We start from the raw sequence: 13,607 nt of genomic DNA on the forward strand, positions 1-13,607 counted from the left end.
AACCAGCCTGTGTGGTGGCATTCCCTGCCTTCCCCTCCCCACCGCACCCCTGACGTCTGAATCGGGGCGCCTCCTCCCGGCGTTTCCTCAGGAAGAAACCCAAGGCTGGTGGGAGGAAGAGGCTGCACTGCGGGAGGGACGGGGACAGACGGGAGACGCCAGCGCGGGGCTGGGGAGCTGCTGGGACTTGGACCCTTGTGCCCCGCCGGGATGGGCAGCGCCTGGCCCATCCTCTGCCTCCAGCTGTGGCTGTGGGTGCAGAGCTCTGCCCAGGAGCTCGACTCCAATGGCAGGAACGTCTGCAGGTAGGTGCCATGGGGGTCCCCACTCGTGCCCCGCCATCTCCTGAGGCCTCTCAGCAGCCCCAGGGGGTCATCGCCCATTTGTCCTTCCACGGACAGAGCTCTGCAGCCTGGCGTTGTGGGGGTGCAGAGGCTGGGGGGATGCTGGGGACCGTGGCTGGGGCACGTATGGGCATGTCGGGCACCCAGACCCTTTCTCCGGGAGTTATTTCTGACGCACTCCCAACGCACAGGGCAATGGGGGAATGTGGGAGCGTTGGCAAAACTTTCATCGTGCACCAGGTGGGAAAGGCAGGCGTCGCAAAACCCAAAGGGCTGTTGGAGCTGACGTCCCCTCCACTTCGCTGCTACGTTGCCCCTTCTGTTGGTCTCGCCATCAGTGGCGACGCCTGTTGTTGTCTTCACTTTGATGCCTTTGTGCTGGGTCACTGGCAAAACTTTTGAGCCCCTCCTGGAGCATCAGGGACCCGGTTTGGGCTCTGTAGTGGCCGAGCAGAGCAGGCCTGCCCCACCGCCCACCCCACTGCCCGCTCGGGCTGCAGCCTCTTAAATTTCCTTCTATTTTGCTGGTTTCCTTCCGGAGCGATGCCTCTGGGGCCTCCCCGCCACCCCACCCGCTGGGCCCAGTCAGGCCAAGTGTTTGCTTCGCCTTAGCTGAAGCTGTGAAGCCACATGTGAACCCACACTGGTCCCAGCACCCCCACCCCGGCTGACGGCCCCCGGGTCTCTCCCGCAGGTTCCCCACCGGCCCCGAGTGCTGCCCCGGCTGGAAGCAGGAAGGGCGGGAGTGCACAGCCGGTGAGTGAGGGACGGTGACAAAGCCCAAAGCTCGGTCCCCACGCTCGGCCGGGTGGCTCCTCCGTGGCGCTGAGTGTTGGGGGGAAGCCCTACGGCTCTCCTCGAGCGGTGGTGTTGGGGTGCTACATCGTGGGGACTCCCAAACACCCACTGAGCGAGGTGCTAACAGTGCTGCAGCCCAGCCAGAGGGACGGAGCGGGAGGTGGGTTGGCAGTTTCCCTGGGAATTCTGCCTCGGCGGGAGGTGGTACGGCAGAGGGATGTGAGCCTGGGGAGTGCCATCGTGTGCTGACGTCCCTGCCCTGCTGCCGACAGCTCTGTGCGAGAAGGAAGATGCCTGCGGGGTGGACGAGGTGTGCGTGAAACCTGGGGTTTGCCTCTGCAAACCCGGCTTCTTCGGAGCAGACTGCAGTTCCCGTGAGTGCTTCCCCAGGGCTCGGCCCTCGCCATCCCTTTTGCCAGCCTGGATGTTCAGGGGGGCAGTCAGGTGGCCCCGTCACCCCCCATCCTCGCTATCTCCTTCCCTCCGCAGGCTGCCCCGAGCAGTACTGGGGCCCCGACTGCAAGCGGAGCTGCCCGTGCCACCCCAACGGGCGCTGCGACCCGGCGAGCGGGCACTGCACCTGCGACCAAAACCACTGGGGAGATCATTGCCAGTTCCCCTGCCCGTGCGGCCCCCACGGCCACTGCGACCCCCTCACCGGCACCTGCCACTGCGAGCCGGGCTGGTGGGCGCCCACCTGCAAGAAGCAGTGTCAGTGCAACCCCGCCAGCTCCCGCTGCGACCCCCTGACCGGGCACTGCCGCTGCCTGCCGGGCTGGTGGGGCAGGAGGTGCAGCTTCAAGTGCTCCTGCAACCTCTCGCCCTGCGCCCAGGAGACGGGCAAGTGCGAATGCAAAGCTGGGTTCTGGGGGCCGGCGTGCCAGTGGCGCTGCGACTGCTTGCACGGCTCCTGCAGCCCCCTCAGTGGCCACTGCAGCTGCAGCCCCGGCTACCAGGGCAGGAGCTGCCGGGACCCCTGTCCGGCAGGGAAATACGGGTCTCAGTGTGTGCACAGGTGAGCTGGGGGTAGCGGGGGGGGGATCCAGCAGGTACCCAGAGGCCTCAGTCAGTCATCACGGTTGTATCTGCCCTTTGGCTGGGCAGGGAGATCCATCCTGGGGGGTTTGAGCATCTCTGGTTGGATGCAGCATCAGTGTTGCTCCAAAAATATTGTTCCAGCGTTTAAAGGGTGACTGCAAAGAAGTTGGAGACTCCCTTTTTAAAAGGAGTCACATGGAAAAGACGAGGGGTAGTGGGTACAAGTTGCTCCTGGGGAGATTCCGATTGGACACAAGAGGAAAATTTTTCATAGTGAGAACAACTAGAATAATCTCCCCAGGAAAGTGGTGGATTCCCCAGCATTGGACAGATTTAAATTTCAGCTGGACAGGGGGCTGGGCTATGTTGTCTAGATTGTGCTTTTGTGAAGAAAGGATGGACCAGATGATCCTTGAGGTCCCTTCCCACCCGGTATTCTGTGATTCTCTGAAAAGAAACATCTCACACCAGCAGAAAGCACCGGAGTAATCTAAAATCTGGTCGCCCTTGGTCCTGCTCCCCAAGGGTGATAAAGCAGCATCTCTCCCTGCTGGCCTCCTGCCCCCTTGCTACTACAGACCTTTAGGCACTACAGGGTATTTCCCCGTGGTCCAAACCAATGCCCAGTGCTGGTGTGGGATGAAAACTGTGTTTCACGGGGGACGGGGGTGGGCGTTGAGGCCTCATTGCCCCTTTGCCCACGCAGCTGTGGGAGCTGCAAGCGCAGCCAGCCCTGCTCGCCCGTGGACGGCTTCTGCCTGGCGTGCCAGCCCGGCTGGAACGGGACCCTCTGCAAGGAACCCTGCGCACCCGGCTTCCACGGCGAGGGCTGCCTCCACCCGTGTCCCCGCTGCCGGCATGGGGAGGCCTGTGACCCAGAGACCGGGTCCTGCCTGCGCTGTGATCCCGGCTGGATGGGACCCAGGTACGCCCAGGATCAGGCCACTGGTCCTCCTAGTGGGGGTCCCTGCTCCGGGGCACCACGGGCTGATGTTTCGCTCTGTCTGGGCAGCTGCAACAGCTCCTGCCCTGCGGGCACCTTCGGAGATGGATGCCAGCTCCTCTGCCCAGAGTGCGTTGCGGGGAGCTGCGACCCTGTGTCGGGAGCTTGCATCTGCCAGGCGGGCTACTGGGGAGCCAGGTAACGCCGGGAGCGGGGCAGGGCCGGGGCCTCGCTCTCCCCGGGGGCATTTCCCTCCTTTTTACTCTCTTTCAGCTGCAACAATACCTGTCTGGAGGGGTATTTTGGAGTGAACTGTTCCTCGCCCTGCCAGTGCTCCCGGGGGACCTGCCACCCCGTGCGGGGTGACTGTGTGTTGAGTAAGAGCAACCTCAAATTTACTCCTCGGCACTGGGCAAGGGATGGAACATCCTTGCTGGGGAAGGTGCCGGGAGGCTGCATTGCAGCCCGGTGCCTCCTGGCCCCACCACCAGTTGCCAGCTCCTGCGCTCTCCTTGTGGGGCAGCTCTGTGGGCTGGGCAGCCACAAGACATGCCAGATTCAACCCATCCTCTCCACACAGGTTTTAAGGACCACGGGACCCTTGCAGCTGCCATCCTTGTCCCTCTCCTGCTGCTGCTGCTCTGTATTGCCTGCTGTTGCTGCGGAGCTGGTCCTGCAGATGCTAGAGACAGGTATTTTTTTATATTTTGCAAACTTCAACGCAAAACCCCCTCTTCCATGCCCCTTGACGTTCATCTCCCCTGTGCAGGGCGGCCGTGCCAGACGACGATGTGGTGGCCAGGATGAAGCACCATGTGCAGGGGGTGCTGGCGAACCTCAGTGCTATGATGCCTTGTTTTTCCCTTGGTGGCTACAAACTTCCCAAAGTCACAGGTAAAAAAAGCAGAGCTCCCAACAGTCCTTCCAGGGTGTCACTCCCATGCTCTCTGCATCGACACCCTTTGGGGGGGGAGCCTGCAGCCCCCCTCACACCACCGCATAGCTCAGGGCAGGTGTTGGATCTCATCTCAGCCCAGAGCACCCCAGGGTGCCCTGACTCAGTTGGGTGTCTTCTCCTCCCCAGTTTCCCACCACGACACGGAAATCCCCTTCAACCCCAGCTTCATCGAGCCGCCGTCGGCTGCGTGGGTTTCAGACAGCTCCTTCTCCTCCTCCTTTGAGACTGACAACGAGGGACCCGAGTACTCTGTCCCTCCCAAAGAAGGTGAGGTCCATGACTGCTCCTCCACTCCCTGGCCACCCACAGCCTTTCTGGGCTGCCCAGGGTCAACCCTGCCCTGTGACCAACCTTGGGTGTCTCAGGGATGGGTGCTGGGCACAGGCAGCGTTTATTTTTATACTGTCATTTTCCTGCCTGCAAGGACACACAGGGGCCGTGCTTGGCCTTGTGTGATGGGACATGCCCGGTGTGGGCAGCCCCATTTCACAACCTCCTCCTGAGGAAACACTCCCAGGGACAATCCTATTGCATCAGCCCCTGTCCCGATGTCCCTGAGTGTGTCCCTGGGCAGGGGGGTAGCTCTGGCAGCCCTCACTCTCTTCCTCTTTTCCCACAGGCATTCCACTGCTGGGGGGGGCCGAGCTACAGGATGGGGCATCCCCCCCTGGAGAGACACTCCTGGACCCATCTGCCTTCGACTCCGAGGATGTCTCGCAGCCCTTCGCCATCCCTCGCACCTCCAGCATCGCCAAAGCCAAGCGGCCCTCTGTATCCTTTGCTGAGGGAACGAAATTCGGGGCGGCAGAGACCCCCAGCCCTGGCCGAAAGCCCAAGACCCCGTGGATCCCATCCAAGATGTCCGCAGCACCGGGGGACACAGCAGCCGAGCCCCCCACTGAACGACCAGCCAGTGATTGCTATGAGAGCCCCGAGCCCCTCAGCAAGGGGGAGGAAAGCCACCGGCCATCACCCTGGGCCACCCCGGGGGGACGCCGGCGGGTGGTCTCCAGCACCAGGCACGTGGCCCAGAGAGTGGAGGCGCTTGAAGCGGCTGCAAAATCTGGCAGCTGGGAGGCGAAGGGGAAGGAGCCCAACGTCACCACCATCTACATGATGGTGGGAACGGCCGGGCAGGACCCCAAGGCGGAGGGTGGTGGCGAGGGACCAGTCCAGGCCATGCTCAAGCGGCTGGGCAGCTTGCAGAAGGGCAAGTGGGCTGCAAAGGAGGAGCCCAAGGTGAGGAGGAGTGTCGAGGCCATCCAGAAACCACCACGCCGGGCCCTGGCGCAGTGCAGAGACTCGCTGAATAGTTGCAAGCAGAGGGAGAGTGTCCCAGGAGCTCCTGCTGAGCCATCCCCTGGCAAACATCTCCCTGGGAAGAGACAGTCCTTCCTTCTTGCATCTCCCTCGCCAAAAAGCACCGAGGCCCAGGATGGAGCCAGCGATGTTGCAGGTGCCACGGAGAGGGGCAAAAGCCCGGAGTTAGTCCTCAGCCTTGAAATGAAGGGACAGGCTACCCCGGAGGAAGAGCCACAATATGAAAACGTGATCAGCAGCAGTGCTGATTCGCCCCCCAGCCCCGCCAAGGAGCTGCCGGCCGCCCCTGCGGCCACCTGAGCCACTACCACCTGGCCTGGGGCAGCGGGAGCTCAGGAGACCCCCCCTTGACACCAGCATGGGGGGAACTGAGGTCCCCCGCTGAGCTGTGAACTTGTGAACTGGGGAAGCATCGAGCCTTCCCATTGACCCCTGTTCCTCCGTGCCACGTTGCCATCACGGACCCTCGCTGGCCGGCACAGACGGGTGATGCCGAGAGCCGCCGCGGTGGCAGCCCTATGGGGGTGTGATGCACCAGGGCTGTTTTCTGCTCCCCCCTGCACTCTGTGCCCCATCTTGTGTCTGCCACAACTTGGAGGGACAGCAACACTCTGGATGCAGCGGTGGCACCTTTTGGTCCCTTTCAGCACCAGGTTTGGGGACACGAGTCCTCCTTGTAAAAGGGACTGGAGCTGCTGCGGGCTCTGCTGGGAAATGCATGGGGAAAAAAACAGTTTCATCCCATCGGCTTTCACCTTTCCCTGCTCCAACTCTGGTAATGCTGCACTGAGCCTGTTGCTGTAAAGGTGCTTCTCTCTGTAGGGGATTATTTTGTGGAGCTGGGCTGGGGAGAGATGATGGGCTGTCACAAGCAGCTTCAGCAAAAATTAATTTTAGCTGCTTAACTCGCAGGGTATCTGGGTCTGCAGGGGTTTATATGTGTGGCTCTGGCTTTCATGGCAGGCCCTGGCTGCCTTCATTTCTGTGTACACATGTAGCACATGAAAAGGCTCATGGCACAGCAGGGCGTTTATCGACGGCCTTTTAAAGTCCACATAATACCAAGCTGCAATTTTGCAAGAGCAAACGTGGCAGCGGGGCCGTGACCATCAACCTGTGTACCTGGCACCGTGCTGGCCCTGATAAGGATGGAAGGTGTGTGGAAAATGGCATTTCCATGGGTATCCTAAGCTCCTGCCATGTCCCACACCTCATTCCTACTGCAGCAACATGTCACTATGGGTGGCTGAGATGTGATGAAGGCGCTGGAGGACCTCGGGCAGCCCGGGTGAGATGGGCGCGAGGGCTCTGCCGCTCGTGCAAGGCGGTCGAGACGCCAAAGAGGATTTGCAGCGTGAACGGGTTTTAGATGTATCGAAGTGGTAGAAGTTTCTTGTATACTTTTCTGTTATTTTGCGTGGCATGAAAGCCTCTGAATGAAAATTAAATGTTACCAAAGCCCTTTGGGTGCTGGGTTTTCCAGCCACCCTCCGAATCAAAGACACAGCCAGAAATACTCTCTGAAGTATGGAAATAGTCAGCAGCCTTGGGCTTTCAGGTTTTCTTTTTATCATTTTCTGGTTCTGTAAAATTCTGAACTCTCACTTACGGAGCTGAGCCCAGAGCAGTGCTAGAGACCAGAGGGCAGAAGGAACGCGAGTGGGCCGTGAGCGTCCAGAGCACCTACACTGCGGGTTGCGTCTCACGCGTTGTGTGCGGAGCTCTGTGTGAATCCTCCTTCTGCTCTGGCGCTGCTGAGTTGGGGTTTAGGGTTTGGGGTGTTTTGGAAAACAGAGTGGGTTTTGCTTTTTTCGCTTTGCTTTTCACGGGTGCTTTTCTGCAGTGCAAAGCACTGAATCTCCACGGTCCTGGGTGGGTGAGGCTGCCAGTTTTGCAGACAGCATGCAGCACCCTTTCCTGCAGTGGTATCACCCACTGCCGTGATTATAACACCAAATATTCTGGTATACAAATAAAAAAGCTCATCCTGGCAAGACTTGAGCAGCAGCCTGGCCAGACCTCTGTTCTGCACAGGCTTGTTTTTGTTTTGACACTATTTTATTACAGTGACAGGAACAGTCCCACATTTTATTTATAAGCAGCCATTTTTTCCTAATCAGTTGGATATTTTCAGCCTGTGAGCTGAGCAGTGTTGTGCCAGAAGTGAACGTCATGTGAGCCGGTTCGCCCTGGGTACAGCATGTAAATAGCTGACAACAACCTGACAGCCCTTCCCGACGTTGAAACATGCATCCAGCTTTGAGAAAATGCTGCTGCTGCTGTGAGAACCTTTCATGTTCATGGGCTGAATGCGAGGCAGGATGTTTCCTCTGCTTGAAGATGAAGGATCTTCACCCTGTCTGGGCGGTGCAAGGAAAACAAGTGGTGGATTTTCAGTGCCTGCAGTGTTGTCACGCTGGTGTCTTCTTGCTAGAGATGCTTCAGTCCGGCTTTGCCACGGTTTTAATTCTGGATGCGGGAGGTCTGCAGAGCTGTCGGGTGAGGGAGGGGTTAGTGTCTTCCCGTGCTGGATCTCTGACTTTCCAAAGCCCGCTGCAGTGGTTTGAAGCCAGCCTGTGGGAAGCCGTTCCAGCATGCTGGTCCTGTCTGTAAGCAAAGAGGTATCTGTGCTCTCCTGGGGCAGCTCTTGGCCTCACAGAGGCAGAAACAGCAGCTTGAACCATCCCCCATGGCCACAGGGGTCTGTCCCCTGTCACTTCAGCTTTATCATCTCCTTTCCCAAACTGCCGGAGCTTTGAGGAGGACCACGTCGTTTACCCAGTGGCTCTGTCCAAGCCTGCTGAGGACCTCCCTGCATGGCCAGGCAGGAGCTGTCACCTCCCTTCCAGCCTAAACTCATGTCTGGCCAGTTCTATAAATGTGTCTTTGTGCCAGTGCTGTTCTTCAGCTTCACTTTATTTTTTTTCTCCCCATGATGTTTACTCAGTCCCTGGGGTGTATTTATAGATGACAGCGGATCACCTGATGGCTTCTTTTCTCCCTCTAGGATAGGAAAACCGAGCCCCTGCCATGCTCTCGCTGTAGCAAAGGGTTCCTGTGTCCCCAGACAGCCTCCGAGCCCTCCTTGTGCTCCTTCTCGTCACAGTTCATGTTTCTTGGACACGGTGATCAGGTCTGGGTGCTGAGGTCTCCCGGGGCCTCGTGCTGTCTCAGCCTTCCTCTGCCTCTGCTAAAAACACAGCACAGATCCAGGCTGCCTTATTTTCTTCGGGCTTTTGGGTTTGTTTGCTTTGGCTTAAATCCACTTTCCAGCTGTTGCAATGTTTGACCCTTATCCCGCAGCCAAGGCTGGAGTTTCCTCTCCCCCCCCGCCGCAGGCTGCCCCTTTCTCAGGGATGCAGCGGAGGGTGCGTGTCCGTCTGTCCAGGCCTGCGGCTTCCGCCGAGCGAATCGGAGATGTTTACCTGGCCGCAAGCACTGTTTCCATCTACTTCAGCCAAGAATAAAACCCCTATTGTGATTTCCAGGGGCACAGACACCTTCTCTGGCCCAGGACCTTGCTGATGAGTGATGGCTTTATGGCAGGACTAGCAATGCCGCAGAGGAATGGTCTGAAAAATAATTTAATATAAAAAGAGGGCAGAGCTCTGGCGAGCTCGGATGCAAGCAGCTCTCGTGGTTTGCAACGATTTTATTTCATGGAACAGCTGACCGTGCTCGTGGGCCGGGGGGGCTCTGGGGCTCGTTACCCCCAACCAGTCGTGCCGTGAGGGTGCTCGGCTCAACCCCAGACCGGCCTTTAAACGGGGAGCGGGGGGGGCAGGCTCTCCGCTCCCTCCTCGGGCGGGGCGGGTGGGTTTCTCAGGACTGATCCGGTGCCCGTGACGGCGGCGGGATAACGCGGGTGCTGTTACCGAAACGATGCGGTTTCCGCGGCTGCCGCCCGGGGCCGGCGCAGACCGGCAGCAGCCGGTACCAAACCCCGCAGAGAATTTCCCGCTGTCCCTGCGGGGCCGCCCCGTACCGGGGGGTGGAGCGGGCGGGTGCCTCATCCCGCTCCGCCGCCGTCCCGTTTTCCTCCCTTTTCCCTATATTTTTTTTTGTTTTTAAATTATTGTTTTTTCCCCCCTGGAAGACGGCGACCCCCCATCACCGGGGGGGGGGGGACGGACGGACGGGAGGGGCGGGGGGGGGGGCGCGCGGCCCGGCACGTGCCCCGGCGGCGGCGGCGGCGCGCGCGGTCATTGGCTGAGGCGGCGGCCAGTCAGCGGCGGCGGCTGTTTGCTCCGGAGGACGGATAAAAACCCCGGGTGGGCGCGCGGCGGCGGGTGAGCCCTGGGGGGGCGGAATTGTGTGGGGAGGGGGGGGGGCTTTTGTGAGGGGGAAGAGCGGGGTGAGGCTCGCGTGGGGTGTAAGAGCGGCGTGGGGCTGGCACCGGGGAAGGGTGGCGGGGTGCGTGATGGGGCTTGTGGGGAGGGTGCGCGGGGGGAAGGGGGGTGTATTGGGGGGGGGGGGGGGGGCGCGGGGAGGGGTTGGCGCGTTTGGAGGAAGACGAGGGGTTGGTGGGGAAGAGCTGGGGGTGTGTGTGGGGGGGTGTGGGAAGGGAGTGGGGTGCGCGGGGGGGTGGTGGGGATGCGGCAGGGCGGTCCGGGGGGAGCTGGGTGCGCGGGGGGGTGGTGGGGGGAGCGCAGCACGCGTGGGGGGGGGATGTGGGTAGGGAGCGGGGTGTGCTGGGTTAGAATGGGGCGGCGGGGAGGGGACGGAGCTGCCTGCACCGCTTGCCACAGGGAGGATCTCTGTGCTGGGGAAGGGCGTGTGGGACTGGGGAGGGGGTGTGGGTGCAGGGCTGAGGAAGAGGAGGCGGTGGAGGGGATGGGGGAGTGTGGTGGGTGGGTGGGTGTGCGTGGAGGGGCACGGCTGCGGGCTGGCTTCCCGGGACAGGGGTCTCTGCACCAGCTTCTGTGGCTGGAGGGTGGCCCTGTCCTCCTGGCAGCCTTGCAGGGAGCTGGGCCAGACCTCCACTCCCCCTCCCAAGCAGCCCAGGGCTGATGCTTCTGCCCTCTAGAAAACCCCGAGAAACTGTCTTGGGCTGTGGTGTGTAGCCAGCTGATTTCCCCAGAGTGCCTGGGCGTGCTCTGGCCTGGGAAAAGGCTCAGCTTGTCTAAAATGGCCACCTGCCTTATGACCCACCTCTGGGCTGCTCAGAGCAGCCCCTTGGCCAGCCAGGTCCGCTCCCGAATGCACCGCTCGCTCTTGTGAGCCCCAGGGACTGGGACAGTGGAACTAGAGGCAGTGAATGTGGGCGCAGCATCTGTGGGGCAGCTCGGGGATGTCGGTGTGCTGAGGTGGAGCAGTGTGGGCCAGGCTGTCTGCACAGCTAGGACGGGGCAGGGTGTAGCCCACCTTGTCTCCCAGCTGAGTGGTCTGGCAGTTAGCAAAAAGTGCTCCTCGATGAGTCATCTGTGGAATAAACTACTTATATAGGACCTATGCTCACCTTCCAGAGCGGATCTGTGCTCCTGCGTGGGGCAGAGCAGAGCTGGTGGGTCACTAAAGCCAAGATTAGGGTTGTAGGGCTGCCTTCCCCTGTCCCAGCCTCTGCCTGTAAATAGCCAGGAGATTGGGGTGCTGGCTGAAGCCCCCTGCTCTGGTACACGTTTCCTCGCTGCCTTACAAAGGGGCTGCCTGCCCCATACAGGTGATGGGGGAGTGGGCTCTGGGCACTTGATATTTGCTGCATTTTCATACCTGTTGCTCGGGAAGTGGAACGGAGTCCTTGAACGCTTGCTCCTCTGTCGCATGGTGTGTGCACTGGAGGGGCTGCTCCAAGGGCACCTGTGCTCCCCCATCCCTCCAGGTAACTTGGCAAGCTGGTACCTGCAAAAACGAGTTTTCCACCTGGGTGCCTTACATTCAGCAGGCAGGTTTGCTTGCGTTCCAATAGACAGATCTCTTAAACGATGCTTTTTTGCACTCTTTGAGCAGCGTATGCTGTGTTTGTGGATTCACTGGAGGTTGTTCTGGTCCCTGCAGGTTGAGACTCTGAACGAGGCCACCTTCCAACGCAGCAATGGCACCCACACTTGCTACTGCCCATCGCCGGCGCTGGTGGATGGCATTCACAGCCATCATTGAGAACCTGCTCTTCTCTGCTGTCCTGCTGGGCTGGGGGTCCCTCCTCATCATGCTGAAAGCAGAAGGGTTTTATTCCTACCTGTGCCACGAGACAGGTAAGGATTCTCTGGAGACTTGCATAAATAAGTTGGTGGTGTGGTTCCCTGTTGTAGGGTGGTGTGGAACTGGCTAGAGTAGGACTGAGCTCCAGGTCAGTCCTGGGATAGAAGGAAGGGGTATGTGCTCTGTTCCAAAGCTGATGGCATCCTTCTGATGGTCTAATGTGTCTAGTTGCTGTTGCTTTGCAGAGTGATTGGAAAAGAAGCCTTAAAGATTATATAAAGCTTTGCTGGACAGCCTTTTCCACTTGGCCGTGAGTGGAAACCTTTTACATAGTGTCCCGGCTGATACCTGCAAGGGAAGGCCTGATGGGTTCCAGAAGGTGATGATTTGTGGGGATGGTGTCCTGAGTTTGTAGGAGGAAACTATAGGCACTCCTTCCTTAGTGGTAGGAAAGAAAAGAGCATGGGTGACAACAGGATTAGGGGAGTCCAGTGCTGCTGTTGAAGAGAAGTTGCCAAAGTAAATGCTCCTGATGTTTTGCTCCTCTGACACGCAGAATGTGCTCAAACCAGGCTGTGTTCTATGGGGGCTTGAGATCCACCTTCTGGCCCAGCCAGAGGAGGCGGTTGTCCGTGTTGCAGACACAGCCTTGCAGGGAAGGAGGCAATTTTGTGGTGTGGGAAGAATAACCTTGGGACAAACAACATGTAGGTGGATGTTTAACCCCACTTGGGCACGAAGAGAATTGTGGTCTGGGGAGTCCCACAGTGTGGTAGGGTGGACAGCGGGGTTAGAAGGCACCTGAGGGTAAAGGTGTGGTATGAATTTGGAAAGCTGCTTTAGTGACAAGATTTGCATGTGCTTAGAGAAGGGAATAGCAGAGTGAGGAGAGGCAGGAGCTAGGTGTTTGGGCTCTGTGATGGTGGATGAGATGAGAAGGTGGATCAGCCCATTCAGGGCTGGTGGGTATCAGGATGGAGGAGGAAGCATCAGACAAAGAAAAGGAGTTGGAAACAAGTGCGCAGACCCTCAGTGGGTAATGGTGGGGAATAGTGGGGGAAATCTGAAACGTGGGGAGACAAAGTCCAAGAAAAAAGTGATTGTGAATAGTTGTGATGATACTTTGGTTTTTTTCCTCATCCATCGACTGCTTGTTACAGTCTTCTCTTACATGTGCCTGTGGACAGCTGCCTCAGCCTTGTAGAGCCTGGGTTGGAGCACCTGGCAAACGTGCACGTGTTTGAGTCTTCTACCTAGTTTAGTTGCTTAATCTCCATCCTATGCTCTGCTCGTAGTGTGATGCTTCCAAGTGTGTTCATGTCACCTGAGTCTCCAGTAGTGCTCCAGATGGCGTGAGGGAGAGTCCTTAGTGGCTGGAGGCAATTTAGGATTTCTGTTCAAGGCTGCTCTGTTCTCACCGAGCCGAGCCGTGGTGACTTTGTCACAGCCCTGTGTAAGAGATCTCGTTAAACCTCTCAGGTGGGGCTTTCTGCCACTGAGATAAAACTCATGAGAGTTGATAGGCAAATGCTGACTGTCTCTGAAAGCAGCCCTTTTCCTATCTGCTTCCTGAGATGTGCCCTGCTGACAAGAGCCCTGCTTCACTTGGGGCCCACCTCCTACTCTTTGCTTTGATTGCTTTCAATTCATCTGCCTTTGCCCCAAATCAGTGAGATTCTCCTTGGCTTCCCACCCATGTTTGCCAATCTGTGGTTTGTCTGGCTCTCTCCATGGGAGTGCCCATGCCACAGACCTCTGGGAAGATGCAAATGTTTGGACAGTGGTGAAATTGCTGTCCTGGGGGCAAATTCTTCCTCCCAGTGACCTGTGCCCTGAGGCAGAGAACTTAATCCCTGAAAATAAATTTATGTAGCCAAATCGTCTCATTGTCCTCAAATATCTGGCCATCGCTGCTGAACTCAGTGATTGCTTGTGATGAGCATCAAGGACCAGTTACTCCGGTTTCCTTCTTCATCCATGCTTACTCATTTTCCTTTTTTCTGTTTTTTGTCCTCGCTGTAATAATCTCAGCCATTTGGTGGGGAAGAGTCCTAGCTCCAAGTGTGGG

General features: G+C 58.6%; 2 protein-coding genes across 2 annotated transcripts in view; both read left to right on the plus strand.

Moving 5' to 3' along the window:
- The first annotated feature begins 188 nt into the window (after nucleotides 1–188).
- Nucleotides 189–8,314, plus strand: SCARF1 (scavenger receptor class F member 1). Its single transcript, XM_074923101.1, has 11 exons — nucleotides 189–305; nucleotides 1,039–1,100; nucleotides 1,415–1,516; nucleotides 1,632–2,157; nucleotides 2,887–3,105; nucleotides 3,193–3,321; nucleotides 3,397–3,500; nucleotides 3,704–3,815; nucleotides 3,893–4,017; nucleotides 4,208–4,348; nucleotides 4,701–8,314. Exons 1-11 carry the CDS (start codon nucleotides 211–213, stop codon nucleotides 5,699–5,701), a joined length of 2,616 nt encoding a protein of 871 aa, XP_074779202.1. The 5' UTR covers nucleotides 189–210; the 3' UTR covers nucleotides 5,702–8,314.
- Nucleotides 8,315–10,276: 1,962 nt separating this feature from the next.
- SLC43A2 (solute carrier family 43 member 2) overlaps nucleotides 10,277–13,607 on the plus strand; it is a 32,914-nt gene continuing 29,583 nt past the window's right edge. Inside the window, exons 1-2 of the mRNA XM_074922503.1 lie at nucleotides 10,277–11,286; nucleotides 11,396–11,592. Of these exons, the coding sequence (XP_074778604.1) occupies nucleotides 11,433–11,592 (160 nt within the window). The 5' untranslated portion in view covers nucleotides 10,277–11,286; nucleotides 11,396–11,432. The remainder of the gene's footprint in view (nucleotides 11,287–11,395; nucleotides 11,593–13,607) is intronic.

This window comes from Athene noctua, chromosome 19 (assembly GCF_965140245.1).
Source record: "Athene noctua chromosome 19, bAthNoc1.hap1.1, whole genome shotgun sequence".
Classification (NCBI taxonomy): domain Eukaryota; kingdom Metazoa; phylum Chordata; class Aves; order Strigiformes; family Strigidae; genus Athene; species Athene noctua.